The following is a 16,606-nucleotide window of genomic DNA, read 5'->3' on the forward strand; positions in this document are numbered from 1 at the left end:
GCCACCGGTGGTACCAAAGCATACTGAGACTTATGGGAATAAGAGTATAAATGTTCTCCATGTTTATTCCTACCACTGCATGTTCTGGAATTTACTCAGTTAATTTCAGACAGTAACAGGGTGACTGAAAGCACAGGCTTTCAGTTGCAGTCATGCATCTATCTGTGTCAAGTGTCCTGGACTGTTGTGATATCAGAGGTAACTCAATCGGCCCTCACCCACTACAGCTAATTTGCATGCAACAGTTTCACTGGTTGTGTGAGGGAGATTGCTGAGGTTACTTAGCCCAAGTGCGTGGACAGCATGGGCTTTGAGATACTAGTACTTGTTATCGTTTGCTTCCACCCCTCTCATTTCCAACGTTCTCACACACTTGTAGACCTTGTTTCTGTTTAATCTTGCATGGTTTAGCACCAGAAAGGCCCACTGACTTACACTCTGCTCAGAAGTCTACAATTTATTTGCAGCCAGAGTTTTGAATGAAGAAATTGTGGATGTAACATGAGGCAATTTAACATTTGCCACTTTAAGGTCACTAGTAGAAGGTTAGGTAGGAATACCAAGATCAGAAAAAGAACAATTAACCGAGGGTTTGACAAGCAGAGAAAGAAAAAAAGATAACTGAACCCTGGATGTTTTTTATAAATGGAGTAGCCAAGAATTATTGGATGTAATTGAGGATACCAGGGTATCTTGTATTTTCAGTCCCACTAAATTGATTTGGGATTAAAATGTGTTTCACTGGTACAAGGGATTTATTAGTAATTATTTCAAACTCCTGTCCAAAGATGCCCTGGCAAATTTATCATTAGAAAATACAAACTTTGGAAACAGAGTTGAAAGCTCATAGCTCTGAGTATGACGGAGAACTGCAAAAGAGTTTTTAATTCTGGAATTTTATAGATCATCCTGGCTCTTTCAGAAAAGTTTTTGAATGCCTACTTTATTACTACTATTTCTCCACTACAGCAAATGGTCTCTTGAGATCTCAAAGAGCTCGTTAGAGGAAAGGTATCTTATCACATTTGGAGCTGGTCTGTCAGGCAGCTGGTTCAGTGTGTGTCAAGTGAACATATTCAATTGATCTGCTGTCACAGGATTCCTGTTTTAGTAGTGAATGTTCATAACATCTAACCTGCGGCTTCATGTGCCGTTGAGCGAACCAAGTGGAGAGTGATCATTTACCATTGTTCTGTATAAGCAATACAGTCCAAAAGTGCCCAGAAAGGTGGAAAAGAAGATTGTTTTCCTCAAAGTTCAAAACCATAAAATTATCACAGTAATGCCCGTCTGTTCTTTATCTGATTTTTTCTACCTTAGTATGGTTCTAAAAAAGAACATTTCTTCCATAGTCTTTTGAAACCATTGCTTATTTCATAATTGTGCAAACAATCTCCAATGTGTGGTTTGCCAGAGCCATTGCACTTCACGAAGATAAACATCTGTACTTCATCTAGATCAAACTCTGTTGGTCTTTAGAAAGATAATTCCTGTTTTTTTTTTTTTGCTTGCTTTGTTACAGTGGGAACTCCATACTATATGTCCCCAGAAAGAATACATGAAAATGGCTATAACTTTAAATCTGATATCTGGTCTTTGGGCTGTTTATTATATGAGGTAAGCATCTCTAACTTTTTCATCTTTGCATAAACAAGCACATAATAAAAGAAAACAGGAATGAATGAAGTAAACAGTTTAACTCAATCCTGTTTACATCTGATTTCTGTGAAACCCTATAAAATCTTCGTTATCTTGAGTTCTTTTTGAGTATTTTAAAAAGAAAGATATTAAACAGATTTTATTCAGAGCTGGTTTAGTGCATCACAGTAAATATTAGAGATACAGATAGCAGCAAGCCAATTTGTCTCATTCTTTACTCCTATAAGCTGGGCAGTTATTGGAAGAGCATATTTAGAACTCTTTCCTAAATACTAAGTTTGTTTTAAAGACCAAACGTGTCATTTTAATGTAATTTAGTGTAAAGAGCAATGAGTTCTGAAGAGTTGAAATACTTTGACCTTCCAGAGCTCTTGATGAAGAAAACTACTGTGGTTTTTAAATGAATTTACTGTTCCCACTGAGAGGATTTAGTTAGATTTTTTTTTTTAAGTGTTTAAAGCCATGCAAAACCATGTAAGAATATAGTTTTCAAAGCAGAGATCCTTATTGTGAACTACATAGTTTTACATACTTAGTGTGTTCTACATACTAGATATATTAAGAAGAAAGTTACTCTTGATACTATGATTTTGTGAGAACGCTATGCCATTAGATTTTTCAAGTGTTCAGAAAAATGATCAATTAATGGTATTTGAGATCCATAAAAAAAGTTGTATTCATTTAAACAAATAGTACGGTTACATTATAAATATATGAAACAGCTTTGGGTTCAAGTGAGGGTACCCAAAATTTAGAAAGTGCATGGTACGACACTCCCACCCCCCCAAATTTCAGTTGAGAGCCCACTATAATGTTCGCAAAAAGAAAAGGAGGACTTGTGGCACCTTAGAGACTAACCAATTTATTTGAGCATGAGCTTTCGTGAGCTACAGCTCACTTCATCAGATGTTTACCGTGGAAACTGCAGCAGACTTTATATACACACAGAAAACATGAAAAATGGCCCACCTGTTGATCACTTTAGATAAGCTATTACCAGCAGGACAGTGGGGTGGGAGGAGGTATTGTTTCATGATTTCTGTGTGTATATAAAGTCTGCTGCAGTTTCCACGGTAAACATCTGATGAAGTGAGCTGTAGCTCACGAAAGCTCATGCTCAAATAAATTGGTTAGTCTCTAAGGTGCCACAAGTCCTCCTTTTCTTTTTGCGAATACAGACTAACACGGCTGTTCCTCTGAAACCTGTCACTATAATGTTATAACCCAGGGCCACTTCAAAGCTTTGGATGCTTACGTATTTTGGTTGTTTTTTCCTGGTTAATTAAAGGATTGTCAAAATGAAATGATGGTTGTCATTGCAACTTTTCACAATCGTGGAAAAAAAATCAAAATACAAATACCTGGCATAAACTGATCAGACAGTACAGCAACTTTAGCTAGGTTTCTGCATAAAATAGAGAAACCCTACTTTTTCTTAGAGAATTTTATCTTAAAAGCAAACTAGGCAGTGCTCTTCCCCACAAGAGTTAAAACTGTTTACTGCTGGGAAGAATATACTCATCTAGGTGGCTAAATGCTTGTTTAACAAGGTCATGTCCTGTCGTCAACACAGTACCAAGCCTGAGTCATGCAGTTCAATGGGTGCTGATTTATGGGTGGGCAGGGTGTGAAAGTGCTGTGTGGTAAACACCTAGGGAGAGATCAGTGCTGGGAAGCCAGTATAATAAGTCAACAAAATCCTGCTAGAGGAATTAAGCATCCAGTGGGAGCTGCTTGAGTCAACAGCTGCGTGCCACTTACATGTGCGAACTCCGACACCGTCTGCTTAGATGCAATTAGGACTTTGGTATTTGTTCCTAAAAACGTTCTGGACCAAATTTATCTGCATGTCGGTTTTTAGGTGCCTGTTACGTTGGTATCTAAACACTGACCTATGCCCACCTGAAGTCCTTTCCACGGCAAAGAAAATGCAGATGCTCCTTAGACAGCTAATGCATGTTTACCTGCTGTCCTGGGCCAGAGACGTGCCACAGAGTTTAGTTAATGGAAAAACAATGAGGCTGGATTTAATACAAATGCAGTGAATGGCTGCCGTGAACATAAAGGCCAAGGGTTGGTCTTGGTGGTCTCTAAGCAAAGAGGAGCTGGACCTGCTGAGAAGTAGACTTGCTTGGACAGAGATGAGTAGTGTATCATAACAGTGACTTGTGTGTGAAATTCCATTGGGGATTAGAGGGATGGGCTAAGAGGACACACAGGTCTGATGCTGTACACCACGGTCAACAGGGAATTGCCAGACCTTTGCCAAATAATGCAAACCACAGACAAAAACATTCTGGCAGGACTGTTGACGACTTAGAGCCAGGAAGCAGATAATGTAGAAGGTAGTTTCCTCGGCTGCTCCTCTCTCACAAATTGTCCTCCCAGTTTTTGGTCCCGCTCTGTGCCTTCTCATCCACAGTATGGTGCAGGAAGACCTTGTAAGGTAGCATGTGGGGCTGAGGGAAGGTGATTAGAAAGTTAGACATTGCTGCCAGAAGGGTGGAAACAAATCATATTGCCTCTAAAATCATTGTGAATAGTGCCTTTCAACTGGGGTGTGTACGGTGCAGACCTACGGTCCTAAAGGAGATTTTACCTTGGAATCTGTGAGACAGCTATACAAGAAAAGCAGTTGGGAAACTAATATTTGTATATAGGGAAAAGTGGTTGATCAATAAAATGGAGCTTTAAAACAGCATAAGCTCACTAAAAGAAACCACTTCTGTCAGAGCTGGAAAATCCTGCAGATTGGCTAATCGCACCATTTCAATATCTATTTAACAATGAGAAAATAGGTGTGTGTTAGCATTTGTTTAAGAAATGTTAAGATGTGCCAAAAAGCTGTCTTGAGCATGCTGCCTACTCAGGGCAACGCGGCCCAGATGTGAAAGAGGGCTTTTAGCCTAATGAAAAAGCTGTGCTAACCAGTGTTCCCACGCACGTGTGGAATGAATTTTGTTCTGTCCACCAATATGGAGGTGGGGCCGAGGGGTTTGGAGTGGGCTCAGGGCTGGGGCAGAGGGTTAGGGTGTGGAGGAGAAGGCTCTGGCTGCGGGTGTGAGCTCTGGGGAGGGCTCTGGTTGCAGGTGTGGGCTCTGGGGAGGGGCCAGGGATAAAGTGCTTGGGGTGCAGGCTGCCCTGGGGCTACAGCGGGGAGAGAAGACTCCCCCAGCTCTCTCTCCCCGCAGCAACACCTGGCCTAGGGGTGCGGGATAGGCGCCTCTCCCCTGGCTGCGCCAGGGCCAGGGCTAGGTTGGGACCGGGGAATGAGCACTTCTCCACCAGGGCTGGGCTGGGGCTGGTGGGGAGAGGCGCCTCTCCCCGCCGTGGCAGGTCCGGGGCTGGGGGAGAGGCACCTCTCCCCACTGCAGCCCTGAGCATCTGTGCGGTGCTTAATAGGCTGCTGCATGGCCACGCAGCTTAGTGGGAACTTAGGTGCTAACACCAGTGTGTGATAGCCTCATACTGCAAAAGGAGGAAAGCAGCAACTCGGTTCTAGGCTCTCATGATCATAAACAATTGTGTAAACGTACTCCAGCTGAGTGAAATGTTTCTGGGCCCAGGCTTAAAATTCATGTGACCTCTAGGAAAGGAATACAAAGGACTTTGAATTAATTCAGAGTCCTAAAGCAACAGCAGCAATAACAAATTCTGATTAGAAACAAGGCACATATTTTTAACAGAGGGTAATTAACTATAGGAACAACTTATCACAAGTTGTGGTAGATTTCACGGGAAATTTTGAAATCAAGATTTAGATGTTTTTCTACAAGATGAGCTTTAGTTCAAACAGAAATTAATTCAGGGATATCCTATGGCCGTGCTGTGCGGGAGATCACACCAGATGAACACATTGGTCCCTTCTGGACTTAAAGCCGATGAATGTACAAACCAATTTTAAAAGCCTGCTGCTTTACATGCATGGATCCTTACTATCTAAAGATACTAGTAATATACACAATGGAACTATAAAGTGTAGCAGTATCTAAAAGGTGTGTATCATGTTTCTATCACCTGAAATGCATCCCAGAGACTTCTCTTTATAGGTTCATTGTGAGGGAACTCAGCCCCGCAACCTGAAGCAAATACTCACCAACAACCACATACCACACAACAGAACCACTAACCCAGGAACTTATCCTTGCAACAAAGCCCGTTGCCAATTGTGCCCACATATCTATTCAGGGGACACCATCACAGGGCCTAATAACATCAGCCACACTATCAGAGGCTCGTTCACCTGCACATCCACCAATGTGATATATGCCATCATGTGCCAGCAATGCCCCTCTGCCATGTACATTGGTCAAACTGGACAGTCTCTACGTAAAAGAATAAATGGACACAAATCAGATGTCAAGAATTATAACATTCATAAACCAGTCGGAGAACACTTCAATCTCTCTGGTCACGCAATCACAGACATGAAGGTCGCTATCTTAAAACAAAAAAACTTCAAATCCAGACTCCAGTGAGAAACTGCTGAATTGGAATTCATTTGCAAATTGGATACTATTAATTTAGGCTTAAATAGAGACTGGGAGTGGCTAAGTCATTATGCAAGGTAGCCTGTTTCCTCTTGTTTTTTCCTCCCCCCCCCCCCCCCAGATGTTCTGTTTTAACTTGGATTTAAACTTGAAGAGTGGTCAGTTTGGATGAGCTATTACCAGCAGGAGAGTGAGTGTGTGTGTGTATGGGGGGGGGGGGGGGTGTGAGAAAACCTGGATTTGTGCAGGAAATAGCCCAACTTGATTGTCATGCACATTGTGTAAAGAGTTGTCACTTTGGATGGGCTATCACCAGCAGGAGAGTGAATTTGTGTGGGGGGGTGGAGGGTGAGAAAACCTGGATTTGTGCTGGAAATGGCCCACCTGATGATCACTTTAGATAAGCTATTACCAGCAGGACAGTGGGGTGGGAGGAGGTATTGTTTCATATTCTCTGTGTATATATAAAGTCTGCTGCAGTTTCCACGATATGCATCTGATGAAGTGAGCTGTAGCTCACGAAAGCTTATGCTCTAATAAATTGGTTAGTCTCTAAGGTGCCACAAGTACTCCTTTTCTTTTTGGGCTTTAAGAATTTAATAAAATTTTTACATTAAAAATAGCTGGAATTGTTCAGGTTTGACCTGAAACTGAGATTTCCAGTAAAGGTGTTGCTCAGTTGACGCTCTGATGCCTTTTATTTGCACCATTAGTCCTACCGGGGGTAAGAGCAATAGTGACAGTGGCCCAGGTTAAGTGCTGCTGTCCCATCACTGATCAGTTCAAAGCGAGTTCTTGATCAGGCTGCTTTAAGATTGTTCCTAAGTATGGGTTCTGCTGTAGAGAAGATCTCAGATTTTGTTTGGAGAGACATATTTAGCCTTATGCTAAGATATGGTTTTGCTGCACATTAGGGTCCCCTCATGGTGTCGTAGTCTAAGCGTCCTAGCATGCTTGGCAAAATAAATATGCTTTTGTGGTGGTAATAGTATAATTATGTGTGTGCCATATGTGGCTTGAAAAGCATTTTTGTACTTGCTGTCTATATAGGAAACCCTTTAAGTTGTGGACAAGGTCTGATATTTTGACCTTGCAAGAAATATTGGCCAGTTACCATTTGATTTCAGTGAATAAAAAGTCATTATTTTTAGACATTTTAAACTTTGCTTAAATTATTTGAAAAATCAAATCTATACGTCTCTTTGAAGGATCTTTATTTTATTCATGCCAATTTCTTGTAATAAAAAACTTTTTTTTCCCATTGGGCTAAAAAGTGGGAAAATAATGTTTGGCTGGTTATGAATCACTTCTGATACCTCTTTTCAGACATTATTTGGGAGATAAACTCAAGAAAGATTTACTGTACAAATTACCTTCAGAGATGTGCGTGTCAATTGGAATTCCATTGAGTAATATTGCGGGAGGGTGTTATGTCATACAGCACCATCTTCCTGTGACATTTACAATCACACATTGATTTTTATTAAATCTTATCAAAATAGTGGGAGGTGTCTTCATTCCCCACTTCCCTTGGAAATCTGTCATCCAGATAACTTCAAGGGGATAAAAATAAGTTCTACGTTTCCAGAATGTAGCCACAAGCGATGGCTTTAGCACTTTTAACAAGATGATCAATTTAAACACTAACAGGATTTCATATTTTTTAAACCAGTCATGCGGTGTGGTGGTCAATTTTAAATGGAGATCCGGCCATTCTGCTGTAATTGTTCTAACCAAAATGTCAAAAGCAAACCCAAATGTGGCATCGCAAACTGTTGTTAGCAATACATTTGGAATGCCTGCACTCACAATCCTCCAGCTCACATTCTTGGCTGTTTTAGTCAGAATTTATAAGGCATCTTCTTTTTCAGTTTTAATTTTCTATTTGCCAGTCTTGAAAAGAACATGAGTGTTGTGTTCATTTTTTGTTTTACTTTGCATATGGCTATGTAAGGAGATATGGACAGTGATTTTAATTGTAACTGAAAGATCTTCAGATTTCCAGGAATTATTGACTTTTTATTGAAGTCTACAAGACCTATCTGGTACGCTTTTGGTTACCGTTTTCCTGACTCAGCTTTGTATTTGTAACACACAGATCGTCACTGTATCTGAGAGAAACCATGGAATCTGTGCTTTTTTAATTTTAAATTACTAATGCCAGTTTGCTCTTTGAAGATCCTGTTTATCACCGATGAAATTTAAGATTATACAGTATATACTGATAATCTGTGAAACTCAGAACCACAAAAAGATAGAAAGTAGACACTGACTAAAGATTCTTATCTGTGTGCATCATGTACACTTTTTATGTTCTCCCAGCCTGCAGTTGCTGTCTGTTCAGTAGAGCATATCTAGCTGCCTGCTACAGGGGGACATGATGTTAGATTTCATTGGTACTGTGAAATTCAGTTCTGCAAACATTCCTAACTACATGTTACACAAAGTAGCTACAGCTGGAAACCTACAAGAAAAGTGAAGCTGGGATTTTCCAAGGAGCTTGAGGGAATTGGGCACCTAACATCTATTGAATTTCAGAGTAATTTTAGGTACCTTAAAAATCCCACCTGAGTTGCCACATGTAAGCATGTTTGGACATCTGACACATGACACTGGCAAGAACTACCTGAAATATATTTAAACTTGAAAATGCATCATTGTTTCTCTAAATTGACAGTGAAACTCTTTTCCATTAATATCTGGCAAATTAGTGAGTGATGTACCAATAAAAATTGTTGCTACAGTCTCACAAAATGTACTTAGTCCTTTTATTTTACCAAGTATACTTTAATTTTAATTATTTGTCCTGCTCTGCTAATACATGGGACATATTTTGTATATTAGTGAACTCTTAGTAAAATGCACTGCAGAATCCTGCTATTCTTTAAAACAAACAAAAACCTTTGCTGGGAAGTGTAGTGGGTCCACCAGTTTTGTTGTGAGAACGATCTGATTTGTTTACTGGTGTGGTTTAACTGAGTTAAAAACTTTCTATTAACTGCACAGAGCAAGCCTGAAAGCAATGTCTTCAAAACCTGATGTAATTCATGTGCTGCACCTCTGTCCTCAAATCACTAATAATCTGTCAATGTACGTATCTAAACTATAGAATTTCAGAGCAGTGTGTCTTGAGTTGATTTTTTTTTTAAGTACTGCTGGGAGCTCGCTGTGTGTGTCAGCAATAAGATGATATTCTTTGGATAGCTTTCACAGTGCATGATAATGAGCAAAAGACTAACAATTAACAAATAGCCCCTTATTAAAACCATAGCGAGAAGCATCAACTTCAGCCGGCGTTAATATGAAAAGCTTGCTGTTTTGATGCAAAATGGTTTTAAAAGATCTTCTAAACAGAATAGATAATATCAACAATTATCCACTAGCGCTTCATTAGGAGGAGGTATTACTCTGCTGTGTGGGGTGGCATGTGACAGTTAGTGAGGGTGACAAGAAGCACTTGAACAACGTTATAGAGTAATAAGCAGATGGGGCACCGTGTGGGTTGCATGCTGAGGTGACATGCCTCTTGCTTACTGAGCCTCTCTGCAGCTCATGGCTTTCCCTTTGAAGACCATTCTTATTAGTGCTATTGGTTCACTTATATGTAAATGGCGAATTTCATTTGTTCCTGTTCCTGGAGACAGTTGTAACGGTGAACAGTCTTGGGCTTGCGCCTGACATTGCCAGAACATACTCCGGATCGTGGGCTTGTTGTTTTTGAATCGTAGTTTGAGAGAGAGAGCAAAAAGGTACTCGACTCACAATGTTTACTTTAAATAGGCATTATTTATTCATGCCATATTTTGTAAGTGCACAAACACACATCTCTTCATGGCTACTGTTCTGGGGCTCAGCATTTAAAGTTCATTTAGAGCTCTCAGTTAAAGACTTGCAGCATAATTGATTTCCTCCCACAAAGATGCAATTGTATCTTAGCGCCTCAAAAACCCTCCATCGTGTTATCCTGGCTGCTTGAATCTTCCATTTATCTCCATGAAAAAAAGTACGTTTGAATACACTGAGATATGGGGCTCAGGAACCAAAGAAACTAAAATGAAAAAAATAAGCTGATTAGGAGAAGACACAGTAGCCTGGTTACAAAAGCTTTTTAGAATCCTCTTCCCTCGACAACACGTGGCTTGGCTTTATTCAGAATATCAAGCGGAATGTTCATATTTATAAAGACTTTGAATTTTAGGTAGCAGCTTGTTGTCCAGAAAGCATCAATTTACTCTTTACAACAGTCCACTAAAAATTGAGCAGGCACAGAGAGCAAATATGCTCTGTTCTGAACAGGAGCGTGACTGAAGTAGATTGAAACTGCAACATGCATCATAGGCAAAAGGGCTTTTACTTTTAAAAGATTATCACTTTTATAATAGGTTATCATATTCCACTTCATGCAATTGGTTTAGAACAATAATTTTCTTGCCGCACTGAAATCCTATTTCCTTGGTTTAAGTAACATTGATATTTATAATTTTTTTTCGGTGTACATCTAAAATCGCTGCCCAGCCATATTCACAGAGTCCCACATGTAAGACATTTTAGGAAAAAATAATTACAGTGCTGGGGGAAAACATAGAAGCCTCTCCTGTGTAGTGAGGGCCAGGAAAGTGTAATGAATGCTCATTGATCATTTGAAGAGAGTGGTGGGAGGTGTTTGGTCTGTGACTCTCCATTCTGCTTGGCCACGGGTGTTTCTTTGTGTTTCTGCTTTTTACAAGAATGCTCTGTCCTTGGGGACACCAGGAAACCAGTTTAGCTGCCTGAGACGTACGTACCCGTGTGTGTGTGTGTGTGTGTCCCTGCAGCATGGTAAACCCGAGTTCCAGCCTTCTGAATAGGGGACAGGCAGAGGTCTGACTTCACTGTGCAAATACCAAATCTCATGCCTTTCTTGTGGAGGGGGCGCTCTGTGACTCGAGGTGCTTTGTGCAACTGCCGCTGCCTGACACAGCTTTTGTTTGCTTATGTCCACGGCGTAGGGCTGATGAGGGAACGGCAGGTCTGCTGTACTTCTGGTAATAGGTGCTTGGCAGTGTACAAACTGATGTCTCAAAGAGCAACAGTATCCATTTGTGTACACTGTCAGAGAGCAACATTTGTGCCCTGTCACAGAGCAAAACTTGCTATTGCAAATCAGCAGTACTGGGAGCTTCTAAACCCTTCACAGTTTAAAACTATCTTCCATTTTTCTCTACAGATGGCAGCTCTTCAGAGTCCTTTCTATGGAGATAAAATGAATCTGTTTTCTCTTTGCCAGAAGATAGAACAATGTGACTACCCTCCCCTTCCAGCTGAACATTATTCTGAAAAGGTAAATTGGGCACCTGATGCTCAGATTGGAAAGTGGTGACCAGTGGGGGTAAAATAACTGACCCTGGGGGCAGGGGAGGGCAGAGTGTGCATGAAGACAGGGAAGTGGTTTTTGGCCATATCTGAAGTAGACCCTCCCCCCCCAACACCTGAAAAGAATTGGGGACCTCTACATAGGATTCCCTAGGTTAGCACACATCCGGCTGAAACACCTCTCACCATGGTATCCAAGCACCAGCAGAGTAAATGGAGCCCAATGGGGAACAAAAGGAAGTTTCCAGTAACGAGGAGTGGTCTGATCTGGAGTGCTCCTGCACTAGCAAAATATGACGACGAAACCTGGGGAAAACCTGACACCTCTCCCTACAATAACACACCATAAAACGGTGTTTAAATTTAGTCTATAAAGTCCTCAGTTTGTTTAAATGTATAACAAGGGAAAAATGATACTAAAAGGAGGAAGGGAAGTGATTAGCCTAGTACAATAAGCATCCAAGCAGGAGCCATATGGGGGCTTTTTAACGTCTGGTTAATTTTATTGCTATGAAAGCAAGAGATGGAAAGCAGTGGCTGGACTGAGCAATATCACAAGTTGCTGCTGTGCATGCTTGCTCCCACCCCTTTGCCACTGTGCTTAAATCCAGTTGCAGCCACCCCCTTCTTTTGCAGTGGACCTTTTATGACAGTTGTGTGGCGCTTTTTCAATGTGGCCAAATGTCAGCTAGACTGAAGCCCACCGAATCCATTTCATGTGGACCTAAATCAGACAGGAAACCAAGTCTCTTGATAAGTGCATGAATTGCCCTAAACAACCAGTTCTTTCCCTCCATTTCTTCTTTCAGAAATAGCTGCCTAGTGTATGAAAGGAAGTTGTTTAGGTAATTGAGAGAGTCTAACTTGTAGTTTTTCAGTAGAAGCAGAGCTCTGTGCAGTGAGAGACAGGATACAGGGGAAATAAAATCCAGGGCAGCTAGCAGACAGTCCATGTGTATTCCAAGGTTGTTCCCCAGAAGGGGACTGTGGTGATGCTCAAAACATCTTTGCTATTGGGTTGTACAACAGCAGCCTGGTAGAAATGGGAAGCAACAAACTACATAGATGCAGGTAATCTAGAGAACTCCACCTGAGTATGTCTTTCCTGGGATTAGAGAAATATCCCCACTTAGTTTTGCATACTCTCTAACTAGTTAGAAGTAAGAGGATGCTGGAGGAAGGAAGGAGTTAGAATGTTCATAAAACAAAAGGGGTTTGAAATCAGTTTTGCATATTCAAAAAATGGGGCATCCATACAGTGACCTCCCCTCCTCTGTGTTTGTGGTATATGCCAATCTCCCTGTAAACGCAGACACAACAAAGTAAATAAAACTGGGTTGAGAGCACTTTAATTGGCAACCAGTTCACTTGCACATCCTCTTAAGCTGCTGACATTTGGCTCCCAGGGAAAGGTACCATGCCAGATCTGTGCACAAGGCATTGGGAAATAGTACTAGACAAAACTGAGCAGCTGGGCTCTGGCTCCAGCTCCATTGCACACAGCAGCTTTTGTGAAATGAAGTGTGCACTTCTGGCAAAATCCAGTGTGTGCTGGTTGCAGGGTTATGTCTCTGGATGGATGCAGATCGCTCCCCGTAATGTTAACAGGAGTGACAGGCCTGGAGGGGACAGATCCCTAAACATGCCAAGCCAGTAGATTTTTTCCCCCTTAATAAAGACTTGGATTGGCTGCAGTGAGGCACTGTTAGTGAAAGGGGCACGTGTGGGAGGTGTCAGTCACTGAGGTGAGACTAAACTTGTAGGGACTTCCGATAGTTTCACGTCACTCACCAGAATTTGAGCTTTTGTGTTTAAAGCATGACATTTCTCACAGGACAGCATCTCTCCGGCTGGACTAGCATGGTGCTGTCTCCTTGAGCCTGCAGGCAGAGGCTCTGTCTGTGCTAGAGAGCTGAACCATTCATAATTCAACCGGTGGGATAGAACCAGCTTTGACTCAAATGGTACACAGCATCCACACCAGCCGTTTCAGTTTCAGTACCCTCTGGAGACCTATCCCAAAGTGCCTTACAGAAGCAATGGATTCACTGTAGTCAAAGCAAATGTGCAGTAATGTTAAGATAAGAATGTACATGTGCAATCAGTTCCCCCACCTCTTCAGGTGAAGGATAACACACGCCGCTTTCTTTCAGAGCATCTGTTCTAAGCATTAACTTCCTCCCCTGAGTTGTGAGTCAGCAAGTCGGTCACAAACAACTGGTTTATTTCTCAGTTTTCCTGCTCTGTGGGCAAGAAACATACCCATAATGTCCTGACCATAACAGACTCTAAATGCTGACTGTCTTGTGTGCACATACATCGTAGGGCCTTGGCTTTAAGGGGTGCTGTGTTCCTAAAGAGACACCAGAGCTGCTGGTTTTCACAGAGTTTGCATTCTTGCTAAGCAACCAACTTAAAAAAAAAAATTGTAAACTCTTCTAGAAAGTGCTGGTTTTCCAGACTGCCTTCATAAAGAGTAATTTCCATTTGCTGTGCTGTTATAGCATGCCCTTCATGATATGCCTGCTGGCAGTAGGAATTAGTGTAAGTTGACAGATGTGTTTCCTGTCTTTACAATTACTGTCTGTGTGCTTCCCTCTGGCACTGCTAGAGAGTGTGTGTAGTATAGTGATACAGTCTTGGGTGAGAAGGGTGGTTTAAAGCTCAAAAGCTCCAGGTCCCAGAGAACTAGATACAGGTGGTGTTCATACACTTAACTGAATGCCTGACAAGTCTGAGAGGGGGCTAGGCCTTCAGCTCTGGCTTATTTCACCGTATTAGTTGCTGCTGTTACATGAAGCCACAACGCTTAATGTTTTTATGCTGGAACACGACTGTAGTATGAGCCGTGTTTACTTTAGTTCTTTACGGTATGAAATACCCAAATGGTGACACTGTCAGAGTGAATGGCCAGGGGTGGGAGCAGATGGACTTCCTAAACCAAGCAAGCAGAAAGTGAAGCTGGTTCAGGGAGCAGGCTACCACAAGAGCCTCTTCGGAAAATGCTGTAGCTATGGGTGAAATTTGTGGAACGAGGCCTCATACAGCGTTTGTTCTAGCAGTAATCATGGCGTCAGAGGACAGAATGGGTGACTTAGTTATTTTGTATGTGAATACATACATTCTCCTTCCAGAGCGAATGGCTGTTCTGCTTGCTCAGATTCCGCCTCAGAGAGTAATTTCTTGAGCCTGCTCTAATGTTGTCACGGCCCGTTGGCCTGTGAGCCATGTGAAAACGCAGCCTGCGTATCCTCACGCACTGAGGGTCGGAATTGACTCTTGCCCATGCCGTGAGGCTGAATGTTGCTCAGTCATCCTCGGCAGCTCACGGCAAAGCTCCCCTTTGCCTCTCTCATACCAATCTTGAAGCTAAGGTTGAGCTCTGCTAATGTGTTACACTGCAGGCTGATTTCTGATCCCATGAATCTCTCATGTACACCATGTTCTCAGCTCCAGATCAAATGAATAAACTTGAGTAATTAGAGAAAAGTGCCCTGCTTTAATAAAGCTCCTTAAAATGAATTGCTCCTGTTCTGGGGCTTTTTAAAGCTAAGCCATCCAAATATTTTCTCTTGTCATGATAGGCTCCCTCCCTGGAACAGAAAACTAGAAATGGCCATAGTTCTCTGAAAACATCCACTCCATGTGCAGGGGCCATCAGAAAGTGAACAGAATGCTGGGAATCATTAAGAAAGGGATAGATAATAGGACAGAAAATATCATGTTGCCTCTATATAAATCCGTGGTACGCCCACATCTTGAATACTGTGTGCAGTATTCGCCCCATCTCAGAAAAGATCTATTGGAAAAGGTTCAGAAAAGGGCAACAAAAACTATTAGGGGTATAGAACGGCTTCCGAATGAGGAGAGATTAATAAAACTGGGACTTTTTAGCTTGGCAGAGAGTCGGCTAAGGGAAGATATGATTGAGGTCTATCAAATCATGACTGATGTAGAGAAAGTAGATAAGGAAGTGTTTTTACTTCTCATAACACAAGAACTGGGGTCACCAAATGAAATTAATAGGCAGCAGGTTTAAAACAAATAAAAGGAAGTATTTCTTCACACAACGCACAGTCAACCTGTGGAACTCCTTGCCAGAGGATGGTGCGAAGGCCAACACCATAACAGGGTTCAAAAAAGAACTATTTAAGTTCATGGAGGTTAGGTCCATCAATGGCTATTAGCCAGGATGGGCATCCCTAGCCTCTGTTTGCCAGAAGCTGGGAATGAGCAACAGGGGATGGATCACTTGATGATTCCCTGTTCTGTTCATTCCCTCTGGGGCACCTGGCACTGGCCACTGTTGGAAGACAGGATACTGGGCTAGATGGACCTTTGGTCTGACCCAGTAGGGCCATTCTTATGTTCCAACTCCCCAGTCTATCTGCTGAAGGGGATTTGATCAAGTCATTTCAAACACTTATTTGCAGTGATTATCGAGGCTTCATCTGTGACCTGCGAGTAGATAAGAATGGAAGTTGGATTTAGCTCTTGCATGCTAGGATGGTTGTTGGAGAAAATCTTTGCCTCTCCATCATTCTGAATTCGAGCAGCACAGTTTACCCTACCAAAAGGCAGCAGATTGATTTCACATAACTTTACATTGACTGCTGATTATTTTAATACATTGTAAAGAGGCTGGCATCATCTGAGATTAATAAAATACCATCCATCTTATAATTCAAGGTACAGGCACATGCTAAGACTATATGTTTAGCTGTCATCAGATATAAACAGCATACACTTGTTTTTATCCCCAAAAGAGAGAGTCAAAGGGTCCATGGAGTTCACTATAGACTTGACTACTAATTTTAGTGAAAAGTGCTCAGATACTCTAGTAATGAGTTTATACTGTGGCCATAGCAGAGATGACAAAGCATACCATCCTCCTCTTCCCCTCCACCCCCCAATCCTAGGTAGTAAGGCTACATCAGTACCTGTAGTTTAATAAGTTTATTTTGGCACTTTCCCCTTGTGGTGTGTCTCCTTTATATAAACACGATCATTGTTCACCCTGTACCATTGTGCTACTGTTCCTAGTGTTGTAATCTGCTTCAGGCCCAGAAACAATTGTCATTTTACAGGACCTACTGCCATTCAGA

At 41.7% G+C, this 16,606-nt stretch overlaps 1 protein-coding gene across 6 annotated transcripts in view; it reads left to right on the plus strand.

Moving 5' to 3' along the window:
- The window catches only part of NEK6 (NIMA related kinase 6), a 107,287-nt gene that overhangs the window by 88,667 nt on the left and 2,014 nt on the right, over positions 1–16,606 (plus strand). For all 6 annotated transcript variants that reach the window (XM_073314020.1, XM_073314017.1, XM_073314018.1 and 3 more), the window contains 2 exons: positions 1,523–1,617; positions 11,356–11,469. In XM_073314020.1, the coding sequence (XP_073170121.1) occupies positions 1,523–1,617; positions 11,356–11,469 (209 nt within the window). The remainder of the gene's footprint in view (positions 1–1,522; positions 1,618–11,355; positions 11,470–16,606) is intronic.

Source organism: Lepidochelys kempii, chromosome 16, assembly GCF_965140265.1.
Source record: "Lepidochelys kempii isolate rLepKem1 chromosome 16, rLepKem1.hap2, whole genome shotgun sequence".
Classification (NCBI taxonomy): domain Eukaryota; kingdom Metazoa; phylum Chordata; order Testudines; family Cheloniidae; genus Lepidochelys; species Lepidochelys kempii.